At 38.5% G+C, this 24400-nt stretch overlaps 1 protein-coding gene across 1 annotated transcript in view; it reads right to left on the bottom strand.

Moving 5' to 3' along the window:
• Positions 1-5327: 5327 nt before the first annotated feature.
• Positions 5328-24400, bottom strand: part of jak1 (Janus kinase 1) — a 41863-nt gene continuing 22790 nt past the window's right edge. Inside the window, exons 10-25 of the mRNA XM_062424538.1 lie at positions 24217-24334; positions 22849-23044; positions 19834-19940; positions 19007-19159; positions 18739-18826; positions 18512-18639; positions 18146-18284; positions 15417-15568; positions 15036-15186; positions 14094-14182; positions 13682-13874; positions 12400-12524; positions 11629-11801; positions 10599-10716; positions 8301-8411; positions 5328-7012 (exon numbers count right to left, since the gene is read on the bottom strand). Of these exons, the coding sequence (XP_062280522.1) occupies positions 6893-7012; positions 8301-8411; positions 10599-10716; positions 11629-11801; positions 12400-12524; positions 13682-13874; positions 14094-14182; positions 15036-15186; positions 15417-15568; positions 18146-18284; positions 18512-18639; positions 18739-18826; positions 19007-19159; positions 19834-19940; positions 22849-23044; positions 24217-24334 (2161 nt within the window). The 3' untranslated portion in view covers positions 5328-6892. The remainder of the gene's footprint in view (positions 7013-8300; positions 8412-10598; positions 10717-11628; positions 11802-12399; positions 12525-13681; positions 13875-14093; positions 14183-15035; positions 15187-15416; positions 15569-18145; positions 18285-18511; positions 18640-18738; positions 18827-19006; positions 19160-19833; positions 19941-22848; positions 23045-24216; positions 24335-24400) is intronic.

Raw genomic sequence — 24400 nt, 5'->3', positions numbered from 1 at the left:
ATTGTTGTTTTCAGTTCAGGTCTTTAAAATCCCATCATGTTCAAACGTACAGTTCACTTCAGTAGGATTACCTTTACAGTGTACAACATGTTTGCATTTTAAAAAACGTAAGCCACGTGGTTTTGTTTTTGTGCAGGGCTTTCATTTTATCTGCATCTAATAGAACCCCCACCATCCTGGAGTCTAACATATTAAAAAACCCAGAATAAAATATGATGACTATTATTTGAATAATGTATACCTAAAAAAATATATTTCAGAAAAAAAACATGTCAGTTTGACTTTCCTGTACCTTTTCTGACAGCCAGATACAGTATGTGCATGTCAGCCAATAATTGTTGGTAAGCACATTTTCACTTTCACTTGCAGTAAGTGTTCAGATTCTGCCAAGCAGCTGGAGCTGTGATCAAGAACAAAACAAAAAAAAGACATTTGTGCTCAAAACATGTTTTTCTCTTTCAAATCGGACCCTGTCTGCTCTCACATCTTGATGTGCAGTTTGATTAAAGCTTTCCATTCGTTGTGTGTTCACTGAACTTTTAAAATGATGCCGGATTGCTGATAACGAGCGGTGAGCTACTGTTTACTGTGGCTGGTGCTCAGTGTGTGTTGGCACAGTAATTGTAGGTGTGTGTGTGTGTGTGTGTGTGTGTGTGTGTGTGTGTGTGTGTGTGTGTGTGTGTGTGTGTGTGTGTGTGTGTGTGTGTGTGTGTGTGTGTGTGTGTGTGTGTGTGTGTGTGTGTGTGTGTGTGTGTGTGTGTGTGTGTGTGTGTGTGTGTGTGTGTGTTTCTGTGGATGTCAGCTCTCTAAAAATCTGTTCCTGGCAGGTAATGGTGGGTAAGGAGAGACGGGCTGAAAGAGAGAGGAATGGAAAAACAACTCCAGCTGCCTTCAGCCGCTCAGCCTGCAGGGATTTCTTTCCTCTTCTGTCTGTTCGCTCAGTGTCGAGTGTTGGTTATGTCTGCCAGACTCCTGCACATACCTGTAGAGCTGTCACACACACACATACACACACACACACACACACACACACACACACACACACACACACACTCTGACATACTGGAAATGTCTCCTCTCTGCTCGGGTATTTGTATTATATGGACTCTCATTTCTTCCTTCTCACACAGCTCTCCTAGTGTTATCCAGATCTGTATAGATACATGATTAAGCTCATGTTTTTTGTGCATATTAGTGTGTCTGTCATCCATCTTCTTTGATATTAATAAGAAGAAACAATCTAAGTATGCATTTTTACCATAGGCCAACTGACAAACATCATTCCTCTCCAGCTGAACACATATCTGACAGCAGCCTAATTGTAGAGACTCAAATAAGGTCACAGTTGGCATCGAGCCTCCGAACCTGTCAGTCATTGCTTGTGCAAGTGTGGCATTGTGTGAAATAATCCCAGTAAATCTGTACCAATCACATTTAAAGGATAAAGCTGGTGATATGTATATGTGTGTTGTTGTCAACAAATCTTATGAAAAGACCAAAACCATCAGTGTGTCTGGCCCTTCCCAAGTCTGTGGCTTTCAGCTTCAAGCCCACTGCTTTACAAATCTTTAAAAGTGGGTCACAAATATGTAGTTTCATTTTTAGTTAAGGGTATCATGCAAATTTCCAGGTCTATATTTATACTCTGGTCCTCTACTGAAATACCCTGGCATCATTTACAGCCCCAAAAACTCCTTATTCATCATATACTGGCCCTTCATGCAGCCTCTCTGGCTATACGAATACAATTGACTTGACTTGTGGGCATGTGCGAACAATCTGTCGTGAATTCGAGGAGGAAGTAGATGTAACGTTGCAAACCAAGTGCTCAGAGCAGGCTTTTGACTTTCAGGGAGCATTTTACATACGTTCACCTCAAGTTTTGGAGGTATGATCAATATAGACATCCGACATTAAGAGGAAAAAGTTATAGGCTTTGCTTCACAGGCAACACTTAAATCAAATCATTGTTGGTTTTGGTCTTTTTTTAAATTTTGTGAAAATATATAATCACCATACTTATCCTCAAAATCTATTGACAATGTGGACGTAACACTCACTGACCAGCTGTAAACAGTAATCAGTGGTTTAGATAGTGATTGGGCATTAGCTGTGTCCTGGTATCAGATGCATTACACGGAGAAGGCCAATGGAAAAGCTGTTGCAGGATGTAGATAACTCAGGCATACTTTCATATGTTATTAGCAGCTCAGATATGTTCTCTTTATGCAAAGGAATATTAATTAACAGATGTTACAAAAGTACGATGACTAAAAAAAATCATATTTTAAGCTTTCAGCCACCTCATGTGGTCTTCTTCAGTGGAAGGAGTGTGATTAGTTGCTTGTCATCACATGTAACATAAGAGATGGTTGTATGGGGATGAACGGTTAATAATAATAATACATTTAGAGTGTTTGCTTAACCCCAGTATCTGTTCAAGGATGGTCTTTGGCCTCAGATGTGATGTGAATGATCTTTCTCCAGTTGGACTCCTGATCGATGTCAACCTTTCGCTGGTGATGCTGTGAGAGCTGTGTTAGTCTGATTCATAGACAGCTGATGTCGTCTGTTACTGGTGTTCAATCGGTGTCTTGTCCCGAGTGATGTAGTGGTTGTAGCGTGTGATGTTGTACATCGCTCTAGTCTTCCTCTGCGTGGGTCTTATTTTTAGGTTGTACCTGTGAGATGTTAACATGTTGATATAGAATTCTAAGATTTAAATCCAGATAAACAGTACTGTGCAAAAGTTTTAGACACTAAAAATAAGGATGCAAAGTTAAGTAAAAAGAAGAAACCTAAATATTTAGCATCAATTATCTTTGGTACATTCAAACACATTTTTGCAAGGTACTTGGCAGGTAGGTTGTTCCTACATCTTGGAGGACTTGCCACAGTTTCCTGTAGATATAGGTGTCTCAGTTGACTTCTGTCTCCTCATGTAATCACAGACTGACTCCATGATGTTGAGATCAGAGTTCTGCGGGGGCCATACCATCGGTTGCAGGACTCCTCTCCTTGTTCTTGTTGCTCGTTGAAGATAGTTCTGTTCTGTATGACTCTGGCTGTATGTTTGGGGTCACTGTCATGCAGCAGAATGAATTTGGGACCTAAAAGACACCTTCCTAATTGTATTGCATTATGTATAACAATCTTAACATCTAAAGTGCCTAAACCCTTTGCACAGTACTGTGTATTCCATTCATCTTGCCCATGCTTGGCGATTGTTCACTGTATCAAAGTGAGGTTGGAGCTTCAGGTTACAATTGGTGTTTTCTACTTAACATCTTAACAAGGGCCACTTAAATGCACGATACGCTTTTAGTTTTGTGGAGCTAAAAAGTAACCAGCCCTTCAGTCTTTACAAGGAAATACCTTCACATCCTTCTAACTGATTTTTGTCTTTTCTTGTGGCTTTTGCAACTTTTGACATTAGATCATTTATTTGGGAAATACAAACTTGGTTTCACAGGTCATAATATGCCTGTAATAATCAGCTTTAGTCTCTAGTCTCCATCGTAGTGTGTTTTTCTTGAACAAAGGACTACTCCAGTTATCTACCATCCTAATATGTGGATACTAAAAGCATCAATTTTTGTGCTATTAATCATTTTGTAGTCTGATTTCACTTTTTTTTTTAATTGATGGATGTATCATTTTTGGACTTTGACTGATGTTGCAATATATTTAAACCTGCCTCCCACAGTTTTAGTATGATGGTATAAAATACAAATAGTTCAATAACTTGGGAAGAACTTTTTTTTTTTAATTCAGTGTCACAGTAACTAGTTACTTATGTAGAATGTCACGCCCTACTTTTTATTGGGGAATGTTGTGTAATCTTAGATCGACTGAGAAAGGTTGTACCTGTTCTTTTCTGTGCCTCTCTGTGCCACCAACTAGACGTGACATGCTCGTGACGATTGTACACAAAGGGGCCCGGTTCCCCAAAAATGAACATAGCACAAAGCCTGCACGTAACACACAAGCTGAGGATGTTCTTGAACTCCTGTTGGTTGCACCACAAGTTCAAAAGAAGTTCTGTTGCTGTGTAAATGCAGCCTAAGCTTATTTTTTATTATTCAGTTGTTTAGGAAACTATAATCTTGACATGAAAATGTAGTCATCTTTTCTTGCTGTCAGTTAGGTTTTTCGAAATAGTTTTATTTATATAGGAACAGAAAATCTTCTTTGTAGCCTTGTGCAGTCGTGATTGTTTTGTTTTGAATAACACAAACACGGCTGAATCACATCAGGTTTGAATCCAGATTTTTTTTTTCTGTTTTTGTGGAAATGGAGCCTCCTCTGAGCCTCAGTGTGTTGCCATTGTACCAGTATGTATCCTGCACATTAAACAAGGTCAGTGGTGAGACTGGACTTGCAATAGTGAATGACTGTGTGGGTGTATGTGGTAATCACTAAGCTTTGCAATACCTAAGTATTTGATTTTCTGGAACATTTTAATGGCTGTAGATACATCTAGATTTGCTGTGCTTATTACTTTGTAAACAGTTTGCTTTTAAAGTATGTGGATTTTTTTTTCCTGACCTGAAATATACTGTAGATTTTACAAAATTTTATATCACACTGACATTGATATTGTTTTACTGTGAATAAGGTATTTCTAGAGCAATTTTAGCATGCCTACTTACAATTGTAATATATAAAACAAACTGTTTTCAGTAGTTAAACATTCTGAATTTGGACTGACACAGGCAGAAGACAACAAACATTAATTTTATTTATTTTTTCATTGTGTATTTATGGATACTTTACCTTCCATAAGTCATACTTTCATCTTATTTTTGGAAAAATATATATTTCTTTCCTGTTATTTTGAGCAGAAGGAATTGTCTTTTACATTCCTAAATAAAATGTGGACTGAAGCACAAGTTTGTCGTCTTTTTAAAGTCCTTTTTTATTTCTATTTTTTTTTTATTAAAAAGTTGACATTCACAGTAAAAGCCATACAGTTGCAGAGTATGTCAAATCTATTTATATGGTATGGTGCCAAATTACAACAAATGTTATCTCATGACTATTTTCATATAGAGGAGCACTTGGTTAATGGGAAGAACTCTTGAATAGAAGCAGGCTCTAGGTGGGCAGCCAAATGCCTTGATCAACTGGGTTGAGAGTAGAACTGACCATTTCCAAAAGTCTGGATAATATTTAACTGAAGATGATATTAGGGTTATATGTTATATGTTTTAAAAACAGAAAAAACCCTCTGCTCAAAACATATCTCTGATATACATAAGTAAAATACACCTTTAGAAATATGCTAGCATACTGGAGAATTAACCCAAAAAAAGTCACAGATAAAATACACAGACATAAGTATTAAGAACTCTGTAAAAGAAATAAAATATTTTTAGGAATTAAACAAAAAAAACAACAATGCCATGTAATCAGTGATGTGATTAACCATTCTCACTTCAAACCCTGTGTGTCATCCAAAATCCTTTCACAATCAATTCTGCAACAATGGCAATTGGCTCTTTCTCTTGCAATATAATGTAAAGTATATAGTCAAGTGATTGAGTATGTGGCTCTTACAGACCTGAACTTAAATGTCAGGCTACAAAATTGTGGAGCAGAGGATAAATGAAGTTACTATACTGCCCTCTGGTGTGTCTCACAGGCACTTCTTCTAATCTCTCCTCAATTTACATTTTGAACAATTGCTGTATGTTCAAGGACAGATTACATAGCTTCCTTTTTATAACCAAACACTCAATCATAGAGTATAAACTAATCCACCTCACACAAACACAGTACCTTTTTAAATCTTTGTATACAGTGCAAAATATGTGATTTAAAAAAAACAAAAAACTTTTTGGAACATATATCTGTTCCTGGTGATTTGAAGACAACGATGCCTCTTTGAAATATGAAACATGATTAGAGAGCCAAAAACCCGTAAAGGGAACAAAACAAAACAAAAACAACACAGATTTTCTGTTCATGTGCAAATGTAGGTTTAAACAAGCACTGCTTTATGTTGTGAGAAAGTCAGGCATTTATTACAAATTTAAACAAAGTCAACAATGCAGTGGAAGAAAATTGCTGACTGATTGTTGGCCCAGATTTAATGATAATTCTCATTTGCACATCATTAACAAAAAATCTGCTTGGTCACAGATCACTACATGGCTCCCTAGTTAGAAAAACACACAGCAGTCGGCTGGTTTTCCCTCAAACAGTTATGTCTGAAACAAAAAGCAGTGGCAAAAAATGCTGAAAACCACATCTTCAGTATCCATGTTCCTTTTTCTTCTCACCGTCCATCCAATCCTAAACAATGATTTCTCTGTGGTCCACTTAGTATTTTCTGTCACAAAGACGGAGATCCAAGATCGGTCCAAGATCAAACGTTCAAATGTGTGGAAGTGAGCATTACACAGTTCCTTCTTTTAAGCTTCCTTCTGCAATAACAATATCAGTCCTCATAAAATATAAGGCCTTTGAAGCACTGTAAGAGTGATGAATGCATGTGAGTTCAATGTTTCTCACAGTCAGTCAGTTGGATGCACTTGGAAGTCCTTTTGTAAGATATAAGATCACATTAAGCATGAGCAGGCTACAACATTTGACAGTATTTACTGTATTCATCCAAAATAATCAGATTGGGAAATATTAGAATAGAATGCCATATATGAAAGCAACAACAAATAACAATGTTAAAAATATGGTAGACTTAGGAAATTATGACTATAGATCTTTATGCCATGGTTGTGGAAAGTTTATATCTAAGTATGAAGGAGCATTGCTTTGTGTGAGGACTGTCTCTCGGTAGAATGAAGCTGCTGATCCGGCACAGTTTTGCCATCTGCATCTGGTCCCAAGTCTGCACGCAGCTTCACTCACAGAGCCTCAAACAGTTGAAGGGTTAGAGGTCGTTTTGTGGTTGGAGCTGTCGCTGCAGGTTGGTCAGATCCTCGATCAGACGCTTAAAGGTGATTCTCCTCTCATGGTTTTGCTCCCAGCACTTCCGCATCAGGTCATACACCTGCCAGACATGAATATAATTAGTCTTTTTATTTTAGAGAACAGATGGAAAAACAAAGCATGAAACCTCATTAACAAGGACACTAATTAACAGTAGCTATTAAAAAAATAATAATAAATTACAGAAACTGCAGCTGTACTGTAGCACTTCATGACAGCAGGGGGCACTGCAGGTGTCAACTGTTGCTGCTATTACTTTCCTTTCTTACAGGTGTGATAGGTGACTATGTCAAAGTCACTACAATGAGTTGTTTTGAATCTAATGTTAAAATTTAAAGTAGAGATGCACCAATCCAACTCTCTTTTTTGATACTGAATCCAATAAGTGATCAATACCAGTGCTCTTTTTTCCCTAAAAATTTAAAATCTGTATACTTCATTGAGAGGGAGTTATTGGAATTATTTTAATTTAAGATGGCATGATGCCAACAATAACTGTGGCCTGATTGAATGTTATTGAATGCACTAGCAGTCACATCTGGCAAATGACCGTATCAGCTTAATAACCTCAAAGAGCATCCATACTTTTAAAGTGTAAGAAGAATCATACAGATACTGGAAAACCACTCTAAGTCCCAGTATTACAGACAAAATGTTATATGCACTTTCCAGAGATTATCTGGATGACATATTTTGATTAAGAGGTGATTGAGGCTGAGTTACTTTGAGATTCTTGTGTCATTCATAGTCTCAAAGAAATGACATTGTGGCCTTTTTCACAGCAGATAATTTGTCTTGTAACAGCAGGAAAAGCACAGGTGAGACTATAACATTAATGATTGCTGTTCTGTTCAAGTTTTTGACCATGCAGTGAGAAGTTTTCATGCTACTAGCTTATGTAAAGCAGAGATAATCCAGAGACCTTGTTTTATTATCTTCAGTTTTCATAATGTGTAAGGTGTTTTGAATTAGAACTTAATGAAGGACACTGATCCTTGTCAGTTTCCATAGCTGCATGACAAACTAAATTATATCTAATTTGATTGTATTGAGGTGCTAAGAGAAATCTCGTGGACACCTCAAAACAGTCGTCACATAAAATCAAAACTATTGAAATTTTAATACAAATTATTATAATACATTTTGAATCCTTGTTTTTTTTCTTTCTGACCACTTTTCTTTAATCTGTTAATCCTGACCTTAGTCCAAATGTGTCACCTACGGTTGGTACTGTTTTATCTTTTGGTTCTTTTTGTAAACAGTACAATTCTTCTGAGCACTTCCAGAAAAATCAAAGTCATAACTGTATTGTATCATGTTGTAATGGCAATGAGAAAACAGTTGCTTACAGGGTCCAGACACCCATCAGGGCGTGGCAACCTCTTTCCTTCTGCCAGCACATTCACCAGTCGGATGACGGTCATCTGACCTTGGGTTGGGCCGATCATACGGAGGAAGAGCTGTGCGGGAGAAGAAAAGCACAGATCAAAGGCCAGTGAAAACGGGACTAAACAAAATGAAGAAAACATTATGGCGCCTAACATTTCTTACAGTCTTCAGTTTGTTGCCTTCAGAGGAACCAAATATCTGCAAAACCTTTGTGGTCCAGATGTAATTGTTTCTTCTATCTTAAGCTTCAGACACATTAAACAGGTGTTCGTTTTAACATTCACTCTACCTGTGCAGGTCCTTATCAGGGACTGGTTTCAATCGCATTTCATCAAATTCACATCTTTATTCTCAAAAATTAATTCTTCTGAATCTTATCATATTTATCTTTAAAGGATAAGACTGGCAATTTTATATATATTTCTTACTGTCAGTTAATCTCATGTGCAGAGCCAAACCAACAATGAACTGATCCTACTTGCAAGTATATTGTGTGCATCAAAGCCTGATATATTCATCTGTGCTATAGATCTGGTTTGGTCATGTCAGTTTGTTTACAAACAGCTCTAAAGACTTATAAGAGCAATCACATTTTCAGTCTCTGGAGAGTAGGTCAGTGTATGGCAGGCGTCACTGCTCATGTGCAGAAACACAGTTCTGTTATAGAGCTTTCCTAGCTTGCTGCACTACATATCACAGCATCTTGACTTTGTACTGACATTCTTTACAATGTACAAGGTATTATTACTATTATAACTGTATTATTATTGTATATATTACAAAGTAAAGACGTGGGGATATGTTGTGCAACAAGCTAGTGGAACACTGTGAACCAAACTGAGTCAGTGGCATCTGTCTTACAAGAAATTACGGCAACTGAAAATGTCATCGCTGCTGGAGAAAAATACTGTGAACCAATACAGCGGTGTTGCTCACTGATTATATTTTATTGTTTTTTAGACAACAACAAAGGTCTACAGCACAGAGGAGTGAGATATATCAGGCTTTTTATATACAGGGTTCCCACACATTTTTACCAATGAATTTTCAAAACTTTTCCATAATATTTTACCCAATTTCCATGACTTTGAATTTAAGTAGTTTAAATTTTTTTAACAGAGAAGATGTCATTTCCTGTATTTTGGTGCCTTTTACCAGGTTTTTTGACACTTTGATCTCACTAAATGATAGGTACATTTTATAATTACATCCAGAGGAAGCGTTTGGCCCCAGATCACAAATTAGAAGATATTAAAAAGCTAAATACCAGAACACTGCACTCCCAGCATGCAGGCCTACTTGTGGTTCCTAGTATCTCTAAAAGTAGAATGGGAGGCAGAGCCTTCAGTTATCAGGCTCCTCTCCTATGGAACCATCTTCCAGACACCCTCTCTTCATTTAAGAGTAGGCTTAAAACTTTCCTTTTTGATAAAGCTTATAGTTAGGGCCGGCCAGGCTTGTCCTGGACCAGCTCCTAGTTTATGCTGCTATAGGATTAGACTGCCGGGGAACTCCCACTCCCATGATGCACTGAGCTCCTCTCTCCTCCTCTCTCTCTCTCTCTATCCATCCAATATGATTTGTATATTCATATTAAATGAATACAGATTTTTGACATGGTAAAAGTAGGTGGTCCATGTTCATGCAGCCTGTCTTATATCTGTTATCTTTGATATCAGATCGAGTTATCCCTAATTCAAAACTTTTCCAAAACATTCACCTAATTCCAAACCATTTCCAGGACTGGAAAACAGTTTTTCTAATTTCATAACTTTTCCAGGAATCCGTAAGTATGATGAGTTCATTGTTGGTTTGGCTCAGCGCGTTAGATTTGTTGACAATAAGAAAAGTTAATTGTCAGCCATAGCCTTTAAAACAATTCCACTAGATTAGGTGTGAGGTCAATAAAGTGAATTGAATTAAATTGAATTTACAACTAAAAAGGCTAAAATAATATTGAGTCGAGTTCATCTAAAAATGAGAAATATGTTTTCCATCACTCTTTGCTAATTAAAAAAAAGATGAAAGATTTGATAAGGGATTCGATTCGGAATTTGTTCGCTGAGCTCAACAAATCTAGGTATTTTGGCAGCTGGCTTTGCCCAGCTGCATGTTTTATATGTACATAACCATTGTCCAAGGAATTCTTTGGGCTTCCAAAAATATACAATAAGGTTTTTTAAGAAGTATTTCCTAAATGCCCACGTATGAGAAAGAAGAGAAGAAGCAAGTAAGCGGAGAGCTGCATGAATACTGACCGTCATCGGGCTCTTGGAGGACTCGCAGTAGGTGATGAGTTCATACATCGTTACCCCGAAGGACCAAACATCAGATGCAAGGTAGAACTTACAAAGAGTCAGGCACTCTGGAGCATACCTGAGACACAAAAAGAAGGCAAAGAGCATGAATTCCTGTCCATACTGAAAAAAGTGTGAGATAATGTGCCCATACTTGAAAATATCACATAAAGAAATTACTTCTTCAATATATTTCATTTGCTTTAATGTTTTTTATATATTATAGAAAGTTACATTACCATGTTAGCAGTACTTGAACAATGACATTGGCTGAATTGGAGCCAGTCACTACTTGTTATACTGTCGGATAGTTTAATTTATAATACACCACATTTTCTAAAGTGGTAACATATTCCACATGTAAAATATTACTCTGAAACTGAATTTGGAACTGTAAATGTAAACGTAGTTGAGTAAAAAAGTATAATATTTCCATCTGGAATGTATTAAAGTAAAAGGTTTTATAAAATGGAAATACATACAAGACAAGTAGCTCATAATTTTACCCGAGCACCATACTTGAGTAAATGTACAGTTAATTTCCTAAAAGAAACAACATACCTTTCCTTAAAGAATGTTACTAATGAGATTGTACTATTGTGTGTAATAGTAACTGGATTATAACCAGAGGTAAATGCAGATTTTTACTCTAGAAACAGTGTTACGATTTGTAAATATTTATTGTACACAGTAGCTTATGTATTTGAAATAAAATCCTTGGTGAGTATCCAAGCAGACATCAGAGTTAATTTATTGCCAATTTAGTACCTGCTGGTTGAAAATTATGCTGTAATTAAATTGTTTTATTGCATTAATGGATCTTATTTTATTCCTACACTGTCGATTCACATACTGTCTGTCTGCAGTCAAGTCTTCTTTCGTCCTTCATATTTAATTTAGTGTCTCCTCTTTCCTCCACTAACTCCCTATTTTAATAATACAACCTCAGCTGTTACAGTCTAAGTTACATCCTTCTCTCCTCTTGACTCACCAGAAAACGGGGCTGTCGTGGTCGTCTTTGACGGTGTAATAGCCTTCGTTGTCTTTAATGCTCTTGGTGAGGCCGAAATCGCCGATCTTCACCGTCCTTTCGTTCTCTACGAGCACATTTCGGGCAGCCAGGTCCCGATGGATGTAATTTCGAGATCCCAGATATTCCATTCCCTGAAAAAACAAACACCATGAAACAGCGTCATTGTGTAGTCAGTGGGTTTGTGCAATTGGGACTGAGTCATTTGAATGTGAGAAAAATGTAATAAAATACTTCTACATTTTAATAAAAACCTAACCAATGACCTGAAAATACATACCAAATACATTGTCTATTAATTAAAACACTCTGCCATGTTGTGTTTTGTGTCTGTGTTTATTTTTAAATGAGCAGGTTGGCCAAATTAACATGAACACAAAGAGGAAACTCCTTTACTCCGAGGTGAGCTTAACAAATATATTTTTTCAGGAAAGAAACTAGCAACAAGAACATTTGAAGATGTTCATGTTCTTAAATTTAGTCTGCTCATACTGCTGCCAAATCATATGATAATCACATGAGCTCTGTTTTGGACTACAATTCACCACCAGAATTTAAACAAATCTTTTGAGAGTTTCAAAACAGGTTAAGCTTGAGTGTTGAAATCACCATGTTTTTACAACATAGTGGTCCGTCTAAATGCTAAATCATGTTGCCTGTCATTTCACTGCAAAGAGAAGAGAAGTGGTGAAGATGCAGAAAGGTCTGCTGGTCCCAAACAAACTGCATTACCTGGCATATCTGGATAGAATAGCTGAGCAGGGTGCTCAGGCTGATCTTGCTCTTGTTCCTGGGCAGGTACTCCTTCAAACTACCCAGTGGAAGGTACTCCATGATCAGCTTAATAGCCTGACCACCTACAAACAGGTGGTAATACACAAATGCAGTTAGATATGGACACAAGTCATCAGCACAACATGTTCTTTGTGTGTGGATACATGCTTGTGCTTGTTCTGTAAGTCCATTACATTCAGCAATTTTTGAAAAATAATTAACAGATAGTTTAACCTTTACTGCTGTTCTGGTAGTATTTCTACAATCCAAATACAAAAACCTTTCTAACCTCCTGGATGACGATTCACTTCTCAATAAAAAAAAAAACCATTATACCCATTTCTCGAGTTGTGACTGTTTCCTAATCCAAGCAAAGAAGGCAGCTAGAAACTACACATATATCCTTGCTCAATTCGTACGTGAATCAAAGTCAAAAAATGTTTTGCCCCTTATATTTGACTGTATTTATGTTACTTTTTTATCAGTTTGTATTTTAAAACTAAATAATGCATTTACATGAGTGTTTCCCATTAATTATACAGAATGTGGTGGCCCACCATAGTCTAATTTGTGCCACCACAGTTTCATAGTGAGCAAAACATGTCTGTACACTCTCCAAAATGTTCAGCAAAAGCAAATCCCCCTGCACCAGAGCTACTCTGCCCTTTATTTCAGAGCTGAACTATGGGCATTGGTCTTTTTTTGATGGTTTGTTTCGAACATTTATGAACTGGTAAAAATGTCTTTACCATGCTTTGCGGATGTGACTTTTTTGCTGTGTCATCACCATTCATACCTATACAACCAGTAGTTAAATTACTAAAGTACTAAATTTTTAAGAGCACAAGTTTTTATGTTTTTAAAAAAAACATCGATATAACCTATTACTTTTGCTCTCAGAGTGCACTATCATGATGCATTTGACTTAAATATGTGCCCCCAGACCCCCCTACTGGGTCGGACTGAGGTCAAACCACCATAGTCTCTCAAAATTCTGTGGGAAACACTGTAATACTTCAGACATGTCATTCAGGACTACTTGGATTTAGAAATACAGACACAATTCAAGAAACAGGTTAATATTAAGTATTTGTTCATCCAGATGTTTAGAATAGCCTTCGAGGATTTTGTAAATACTTTATAATATAAAGACACATGGAACACTTGTGCTGTTCATAATATATTGTTATTGTTGTGAGTATTTTGGTGTTTATACAATACAGTACTCTCCCCATCTTACCTTCCTCCTGGCAGATGCCCTTGTATTTGACAATGTTTTCATGGTAGAGGGCCTTTAGGATGTCAATCTCAGTGGAGAGGTTGTTGCTCTGCTCTTCTCGGTTCTCAGGCTTGAGTGACTTCACGGCCACCAGCTCACCTGTTTTATCTCCCCGAGGATCATAGCGACACAGCTCCACCTTACCAAAGTGGCCCTACATGGAGAAAAATGGAAATTAGGAGCAATGACTGTCAGTTCTGCTTCCTGTATGGGATCAACTGTTCCTCATTATTTAGTCTGTTCCTTCATTTCTGCATCTGATCACACTTAATCTTTGGTCTGTGAATAATATTCTCAACTGAATGCAGTGAGATATCTTCAGGTCATTTTAATGTATGAAGCAAACATAGGTAAACAAGCAGGAATAATTTACCTCTCCCAGATCCCTGATCTTTTTCAGAAATCTCTTTTCAAACATTGTTGGGTCAACCTCTGGTGTCGGCTTGGGTATGATTGATGGGTCTGAGAAAAGGAAGAAAAAAAAAAACAGATATATTCAACAGACGGGGTAAATCATGTCTTTTCTTCGACATACAGCATGTACACTTGCGTCAAAGGAAGTCTATTGTGGTTGACAGTGTCAAAGTTTTCACCAGAATTTTCTGCGGTTATGTAACTCTTTGCATTGCACGGTTTTCTACACCAATGGCTACTAATAGCAGAACAATTAATTGTTTAAGCAGAACTCAGATATGACAATTATCAATTATAAGAAAACTCTGTTTACCTTAACAGTGGTTTAAATACATTTTTCAAACAAGCAAGGAAAAACATATAGTAGATCTTACAGTTAAAGGGATCTTGAAGCTGTCTTGGGATCTTAATACAAGAGGACCAACAACTTAAGTGTCAGTAAAACTGAGTGCAGCATCTGGCTCTGGCCAGCAGGTGGAATAAAAGAGTCTTTTACGTTGCCATGGGGCCCAGCTGAGGGGCAGATCGGTGAAAATGCACTCAGTGAACTTCCTCATCAACATCTGAGTTGAATAAACAACTCTCTCTCTCTCTCTCTCTCTCTCTTTCTCTCTTTGCACTGCTTACTAGCCTGCTGCTGGGTGAGATATCAAACATGCAAAACAATCGGATCATATTCCAACTGTAAACAACTGCCTTAAATTTTTTGAACCTGCCTGTTTTGCAGTTCACACTCTGTCTGCAATGTTTTTCAACTGTAACTCTCTGGCCTACTTTTTCAAAAGCACACAATCTTGATATGATGGCAATAAAACTTAAACTTCAAACACAAAATGTTACTCCTGGTTTTACTTCATATGTGCATCCCACCCTATAATATAATGTAATAGGTCACACATACTTTTCTCCTCTAGCATGTCTATGTCTCTGACAATAGCCCTGAAGAAAGGTCTTTTCTTCGGGTCGTAGTTCATGCAGTGGGTCATCAGTTCAGCCAGCTCTCTGCAGTCCGGGGTGGCCAATTGGCACTCTGTGTCATAAAACCTCTCCTTCTGCTCAACACAAAGATATACAGACACACATATGACTTAGGAGGTGAATGTAAACAGATGTAATGTGATCATTAGTGTTGGCAGATAGAGAGAGGTGGTGTAAGAGGAGGGAAGAAAAAACACAGGAAAGGAAAGAAAGTGAGGAATAGCCATCAGAGTGTGTTAGTTTAACAGTAGGGAAGCTTATATTAACACTCATCGTCACTGTCGTGCTTGTGATGGCCCCCTACCTCTGTGAGCTTCTTTTCTTTGAGAGGGACTTCTCCATCATAGCAGATCTCCCACAGGGTGGTACCGAAGCCCCACTTGTCAGCTGCAATGCTCAGGGAAGACGCACTCGACACACACTCTGGAGCAATCCACGGGATACGATGCACACACTCTGTAGAGGCAAACACAGTCAGTCTGATCAATTAAGTCCAGATTTGTTTGACAGTCTTTTATAAAACAATAAAAACAACTATTTTGGGAGCTGTGTGCAATACATGGGTTAGAAAATAAGGTGAAGACAAAATAAATCCTGGCCTTTAACATGTGGAACAGGAAAGTCTTCTATAAATCTACAATGTGTGAAATGTGACTTAACCTCTGACAAGCAAAGAAAACATTTCTCATACTCATTGATCTCCTTTACACAAAAAACAATAATTAAATATATGAAACACTGTTGTGTCAGGCTCATAAGGCTGTAACATTCATGTTCCTATCCACAGAGGAGGTTGTATAGTTCAGGTCCTACCAGTTTTGGCAGGACTTGGAAGTTGCTTAATGGTTTCTCTGATCCGTAAGCAATAATGTTTGCACTTCACTTAACTACTACTGTAATTCCATGTTCTGATTTTGATTTATTTTGTTTTGTTATTTTTGTACACTGCATATACAACATGTACTGCATATCTGTCGTTGGTGGAAGAAGGAGTCCCTCCTCTGTAACTCCCCATGACGTTTCTCCAGTTCAAGACAAGTCAATCTTATTAACATTGCTCAAAATTAAGGGGGGAAAAGAAGAAAACTCAGGTGGGGCAAGCAAGGAGGATTATAGGTTTTTTTAACTCATATTGAGGGGTCTAAGGATATAGGACAATAGGATAAGCCTTTTGAGGAAAATATGTGATGCTGACCTATACATAAAACTGTTAACTAGCTATAATTATAATTCACTACATATATTTGATCAATCAACAGTAAATTGAGAAAATTAAATGTGTTTTTTTTTTATTAGTAAAAATGGGATTTATGTGATCACACTGACAAATCTTGAAAGCAATTGTTGGGGTATGACCTCATGGACCCGAAACAATATGTGCTCAACACGCTCCGACTAGCAGGAATCAACAGCAAAGTGCAGTACAGCTCTGACAGGCTGACGGGATGAGTGGCTGGCAGACTAAAATGTTGCCTCCGCTGAATCCAAAAGCCTTGGCATCAGCTGGCTGACATATATTACTTTGACTGGAAGACGGGATAACTGAGTGGCTGACCTCCACAGTTGGCTTTTTCGCTCCAAAAATCCATATCAGATGAGGGGCGGGCGTGTGTGTGTGTGTGTGTGTGTGTGTGTGTGTGTGTGTGTGTGTGTGTGTGTGTGCTAGTAAGTGTATGCAGCTCAGACGGGAGCACAAGGATGACTGACTGGAGGGAAAGAGCAGGAGCAGTGAAGAGGGGGAGAAACAGGGGGGTTGAATAGCAAGATGGGGGAAGATGGAGACAGAAATGGGATACAGAATGGAGATAATTGAATGTATGGGAGGAAAGAAAGAATGAAAGAAAAAAGACAAAAAAAAAGAAAGCGAGGAAGTGAAGAATGGATTTGAGAAAAAAGGATTAGAGATTGCTGGGAAGAAAAGGAAGAGCGCTCCCAATGGAGTTCTCAGCACTATATCCACTGTGTGCTCAATCAAATCTATGTACAAGGACAGTGTGTAACTGGAATACTGGTTCATCGGAAAAGTGATGGAGACCAAAGAAGAAATGCTAAGGAGTTCTGGGAAGAAAAAGGGAGGGAGGCGCTTTCCCAAGGGTGTACAGCGGTCAACATTTGCACATGAACATTTCCAGTCTGTCCTGTGGTTTGCTGATCTATCTGTACAGCCATGAAGCGGCCATTTGAGGGGAACTGTGTAATCCGAGAAATGTCCTTTTTGTGTCTTCTTCCCTGAACCCAGATCCAGCTTTCACAAACCAAATTACAGTCAGAGATAGAAATGTGTATTGATAATATGTCAAATAGGATTCCTTTTACTGACAACTTCTGCTTGCCTGATCGGAAATGTCATTCTCTTTATTTATTTTTTTCCCCCTATATTTCAAAATTAGATAGATGTGGCCAATCATCAGACTTGTTGGTTCAGGTCTCAACCTGGCAGACCAGCGTTAGTGCCATCTAATCCTCGGTCCAAATTATTTTAGCTGAACTTCATGTTTTTACTTTCATTTGCAGCTAACTGGACAAAAAAGAAAGAGGAAGTTATTGTGAAATTTTTCCATAGTAGGCATTCTGCAACCATTTAGGTTCACTTTTTGTAATCTTAAAAGGATAGGTTCAAGAATGTCTTACAACCACAGTCAGGTGGCTGTATGAACACAGAGAGGTTTTTCCTCATGGTGATCATTCCTCCTGTTCATACTGGCTATTAAAAGATCCTCTTTAAAATGTGCTTTCAATGAAAGGCAAATTCCACCATGTGCCCCCACAATTGATTTAAACGTTTAACTGAGGCTTATATGAGGCTTAAGCTGTCTGAGTTAGTCATATCAAGTGGATGTCTGAGGGGCTTTGGCACTAAAAAGACTGTAACATTGAACCATATCTACTTGATTTAACTCATTTGAAACTTTGAGAGAGAGAGAGAGAGAGAGAGAGAGAGAGAGAGAGAGAGAGAGAGAGAGAGAGAGAGAGAGAGAGAGAGAGAGAGAGAGAGAGAGACTGACTGTGTGCATGTCTGCACTTTATACACACCTTCTCTGGTGAGAACAGTGATTGGTATTCCTGGGTCGCTGAGCTTGATGAAGGGCCCTCCTTCATCAGTGCCCAGTCCGTCCCTGGCCAGCAGGATGTTCTTAGCACACACAAAGCCATGCACCAACTTTTTGTCCTCCTACAAACACACACAGCAAATACACATATCCAAAACACAACAAATATATTAATTCTAAACCAAAAGGGCATATCTTACAATGAAATGGATCTAAGATTGTGCTGGTAATCCCATTAGTGCACTGCATTAGTGTGTGTGTGTGTGTGTGTGTGTGTGTGTTTGTGTGTGTGTGTGTGTGTGTGTGTGTGTGTGTGTGTGTGTGTGTGTGTGTGTTTTTTTTTTCTCACCAAGTAGCTAAGAGCTGAGGACAGCTGCTTGGCCACCTGGAACTTCCATGGTGTGCTGAGTGGACTCTGCTGTCTCCTCATAAACAGATCCAGTGGTCCTAGTTGAACAAACTCCTCCACCATGATATCTATTTCAGGCAAACACAAAGAGATGGGTGTCAGAGAGGTAAGACATGACCCCTCATCCTAATACATGCACGTGTACTGAGTTCCTAATATGCACTTACTCTCCTGCTGGCGGACACACACTCCATAGAGCAGCACTATGTGTTTATGGGACACTTGACGCATCATACTTGCTGTTTCAAAGAAGGCCTGCCAAGAGAATGACAAAGATGGCTTAATATAAAAGTACATCATGGAACTTTCACACCACAAATTCCACTTTTACATCTCATAGCTTGCTGCTAATAAGTACTAACTTTACATATGGCTTGACTGGAAGTAGTCAGAGTCTTCATAAGTAAAGGTGTACAAGGATGGACAGTGTCTCACCAGGGAAATGTCTCTGTGTCCAGAACCCAGCACTTTGAGGACCACCTTGACCTCCTGGAAGGATGAGTAACCTGCATCTTCCTCCTCCTCACTCTTTACCCTCAGTGTGCCCGAGTAGATGTTAGTTCTTGTGCCACGGCCGAGGTGCTCCTCCTAGTACACAGCAAGAAGACAAGAAAACAGAGCGTTACATGAAATAGTTAAATCCAGGATCTGAACTATTGTTACTACAAGAAAAGAGATTCTGCACCCAAACTGGAGACTTTTTTACAGTTTGCAGTTCAAGAAAGCTGTGAAGATTCTGAAGTTACTGTGGAAGAAAATTTCTGTGCAGAGACAGAAATGTGTTTATTCAATTGGGCAAAATCGATTGTGTTGCCTTTTACAAAATGAGAAGAGTACTTATAGGTAGACAGGAGTAAGTTCATGGACAGGTCTGTATATATTAAATGTAAATATGTTATGCAAGATAGGAGACATGCACTGAGTCAAGACATGACTGCATATCACGCACTAATAACTAGCATTAAATTTTAAAAAAAAGATTAAATACATTGTTTTGGGTTTTGAGTTCAACTATGTAGAATAATGCAGATGTGAGGAAGTGTAAATAAAAAGTGTTATATTGTACAATGTCTGATAACACAACATCAAGACAACTCAAATGCAATGCCATGCAATGACACTACTAGTTGTCTGGGCCATCTAAACTCTGCTACTGTGTGGTGGTCTTATATTGGACTGGATTATACCAAAGAGACTTCTAATAGTTTGTCCACCTCATTTACATATGAGGCGGGCACAGATATGAAGATGAGAAGGCGTACCTGTTCAATCTCCTCCTTCAGAATGCGATGGAAGCTGAGCTGGCTCTCCTGCGTGTTTGTCTTAGGGGCTGGTCTATCTTTAGTGACCACCAGCAGGTTGGAAACCTCTGTAACACACACATACACACACTCACATATTAAAAGACCATAACACCAAAGTCTTTTCAGTGTTTTCAAATGTATTCAAATAATTTTTCTGGTTTAAAATCTACTGTTTATGTTAGGTTATCCCTCACAGTGATCATCATGTCTGCTTGTATTATTGTCAAAATCCTTGAATTCAAGTGTAGATTAATTTGAAAAGTAAGTCCGCACTGCATTCACATAATAATGAACTTCAATAATGATAAAAGCATTAATAGTGTTCAAATTGAGTGTTATAGTGCCAAAGTATGCTATAAATGTAAAGACGATATATGGCATATATTACATACATGCAATGGTATACAGCATAAGAGCAACCTTGTTTATATGTGGTAAACAAGCTCTCAAAAATTACGTCAATGTGGCAGTGATGTGAACAGCAATTCAGGTCGGGTTGCCGTACTGATTCAGTTTATTTTTTCAACATACAGAGCTGTGTGTGGGAGGATAAAGTGAAAATGTGTCTTTGTGCCTTTTACCATACTATACGTCTGTGTGTGTGTGTGTGTGTGTGTGTGTGTGTGTGTGTGTGTGTGTGTGTGTGTGTGTGTGTGTGTGTGTGTGTGTGTGTGTGTGTGTGTGTGTGTGTGTGTGTGTGTGTGTGTCTGTGGGTGTTTAATGTTGTGACAAAACCAGCACACTGTGGTTGAAGAGGGAAAAAAAAGAAAAGGTATTTGTACTCCATCTGCATCTCAGCCCACACACACACCGTCAAAAGAGAGTTAACAGCACTGTTCTGTAACATGCAATCTGTGTTTTCATGCAAACCCCAAACAAAACATGCACCCACGCCTCCCATTGAATGTTACCCCTTACACCACACTCATTCATTTACCCCATCAACATAAACCATGACTAACCTATTATCATTTACTCCAAGACTTAAAGATTGGCCAACATGGACTAATTCAATGTCCTTGTTTATGTTAAGACCCAAATCATCTCCATATGGTAGAGGAGCACAGACACACACATGTCCATTCTCAAACTATGCAGCACTTCTTTCACTATAAATGTACTTTATATTATATTTAAAACCAATAAAAATCATGCATAGACCCAAAACAACACTAAGTGCAAGTACAAATTACAAATCGTATTCTGGGGATGTGGACAATATGTCATTAATATTTTTCATAGGGCAACAAAACAGCACTCCAGCCTGTTGTTATCTTCCTCTAAAACCGATATACTCAGTCATGCATTGTGATATTAATCAGCACCACACAACCAAAACAAACATAAACAACTCAGTACATCCAAGCACACACGCAAAGTTTGCTCCACCTTTCCCTGAGTGAAGTAAACACAAGAGTGCTAGTTTGGCTCCGGAAACCCACATTTACAACTCTCTTCCTCCCTGACACCATTTCACACAGACACACACACACACACACATACACACACACACACACACACACACACACACACACACACACACACACACACACACACACACACACACACACACACGCACGCACACTGCTCATGCCAGCACTGCTTCACTCACCTTCAGTTAGTGAGAGATACAAACACACACGCGCACCCCACATGCATAGAGGGAAAGCATTGCTTCCCTGACCTCTATGAATTGAAAGGTTTAGGTACGTTGCACTTCCCACCCCACCCAACTTCACAGTCAGGTGTGGTCTGTTGCACTTGTTACCACACCTAGCTGAAATTTTGCATGCACAACGTAGTGCATTGTGAGGTGCTGTACTGCAAAAGGTGTGGACTGAGGATGCAGAGACTGCTAAATGGCAGAGCAAGCAGGATTTCATTGTTTATCAGTTTTGTTTTTTTAAAGCATGAACACTGGAGGACTACTGTATTTTAAGACTGCTGAAATGTATTTAAAGCATTTGTTGTTGCTTCTTACAACAGAGGCCTTGGATTCAAATACTTAGCCATGACCTGACGAATTAATATAATATGGTAAAATATGATTTCTAAGGTTATGTTTACACGGAAACGATCTGAACAGAATACGCAAAAGTGACGTCGCGTTCTCACTTTTTATTCCGGGTGTAGACGAGCGTTTTTTGGGGGAAATCTGCGTGCATACGGTAACGCAAAAGTTTGTGGAATTCAATGTTGTATGCACACAGCACCACAAAGTCCACACGCTTGTGTAGAACCTTCCCTCTACTTCTCTCCCTAGTAGCGCGAAATGGAAAACCAAAACCAAAACATGGCTAAGAAGCGAACAAAGACTGACCATTTAGTCTCGGACTACACTTCTCTGCCCTCTCTACCCTTTAGACGGAAACGCGACAGTGGAGCATTTTTAAGATTTCAACTATGGAGGGTGGTTTCACTTTTTTGTTATTAAGCATCAAAAATGCTGTCACCGTCTAAACGAGAGGCACATCCGATAAAATATTTTGTCGTTTTCACCCGCGACCGTTGTCGTGTAAACAGGGCCTAAGAATATGTGCAATTTTTACAACTATCGCAATATGAAAAAAAAAATCTGGCAGCTGGGCATTTAATGTGCATTTACCAAATTTGAATAATGCTGTGCTATTGTCGCTGCTGCAGTCTCCATCCAGAGTAGAGGCATAACAGAAAGGTGCACAATGTTGTTTAGCGTGTGCAAGACTCATAAGGAGACACTCTGATGTGAGGTATACTTTCAAAGATTATTTTTTGCTTCGCTTGTTTTTGCTCTCCATCACACTTTTAAGTGCTTTTAATTGTTTTGACGTGCCACTGACCAAAGCTGACAGAGTTGTACAAACTGTGTCTGGTTTAGTGAATTTGTAGTATTGTGCAATGCTTATTACTTATTAATACTATTATTACTGCACGTAACTTTGAGTAAATAACTACCTCTATCACTTTCTATGTCTATGGGTGCATTACGTTTACCTCTAGGCTGTGGAGGGCAGCAGTGGAGCAGCTGGAACTGGAGATTGTCAGCTCGAAGGCTCTGGCCCTCCAGGTGCTCCAGCAGTTCCCTGAGAGTGAGGCGCAGCGTGTCTGTGCCGTACAGCCGGAAACCTTCGGAAGCCACTTCAATCTGGAAGTTTTTATACTGTCGCACAGTACGAGACTCCTTGAGGTCCTAGAAATCAATATGAATGAGAGAAGAGTTAAACATAATGGAAAAAGGGAAAAACATATAGGAGGGGAGAAAGGTATGAGGAATATGAGTATAAAGGAGAGATGAAAGGTGGAACATAGGTGGGGAGAGTAATTTAGGTTTAGGAGAGAAAAAAAATGAGAAAACAGAGCATCACATGAAATAAGTAAGATTTGGAAGGAACACATATGCAAGGAAAAGAGTAAAGGTATACTTAAATAACATTCATTTCAAAACCAATCAGCAAACAAACCATTTTTGAAACTAGTTTATATTCATGTTTTAAAAACTGTTTCTTTTGCAAGAGAGGGTTTAAGGTGTTCCGTTGAAGCTCTACAGACATACAACAGCAATGTGTCACTATTATTACTAGTTGATCTTACATTTATTTAGATCTTCTATGTACAGTCTCTTAACAGTGGCCATCTACCTAGGATGAAACTCAGAGGGTCAGCTTCATGAATGTTAAATGTGACTGAGTGTTTGTGTGTGTGGGTGTTTCCCCGCATGCTGACTCATAATGTACTGTAATGACCTGTCATAATCTTAGCATTGTGTAACCCAGTATAAAATGAAAATGAAAATGAAAATGTTAGCTTACATTCGTTTTTCCCTAAATTTTAATAGCAGAGGCCTGTAAAAGTTTACAGACACAACAACAACAACAACAACAACAACAACACAAATGGCTGTGCTTTTTGTTTCAGTTTCGATTTATAAAACTTGACCAGCATTAATAGTTTTGTTCTTCATTAAACAAACTAACTATCTTGAGGACAAGTGACTATGGTGTCAGTTTCGTATCTTCTTTTCCTCATATTGTGGACCCTCAACAGCCGCACAACCTTTTTCAATTTTCATTCAGTTCATTCATATTTCATTCCAGTTAATGAAATAATGTTTCACTTTGGCTTTATCACATTTTTCCAGTGAAATTTCAGTTTATATTTGCAAAATCAAATTTACTTAGTAGCGAGATAACCTTTAACATGCTTTAGTGAGCAGTGGTCTGTACTCCTCAAACAAAGAAAATACTTTTCACTCGTGATAATAATCCAGCACTATACCTTTACTTTTTAAAAGATTTGTTGAGTCCACAAAACAAAACTAACTGCTAAACGAAGTTTGAAAAAGTTTTACTCGTCCACACTCACTTCCTCATTGCAGACCACAGTGATAATGATGTACTGGTAGTCAGTGCAGCTCCAGCGCAGGATGTATGTGCCCTCCTCGTTGCCCTCCTGACGCAGCTTGTGGATGGCGTACTCCGTACTGGAGAGGGGAAGACACAATGGGAGTAAGTTAGTGTTAATATGGTGTTGTTATTATGTCTTAAAT

Source organism: Scomber scombrus, chromosome 8 (assembly GCF_963691925.1).
Source record: "Scomber scombrus chromosome 8, fScoSco1.1, whole genome shotgun sequence".
In the NCBI taxonomy this organism is placed as follows: Eukaryota; Metazoa; Chordata; class Actinopteri; order Scombriformes; family Scombridae; genus Scomber; species Scomber scombrus.
Note: the sequence above shows the minus strand (reverse complement) of the source record. Positions and strands in the feature narration are given on the sequence as shown.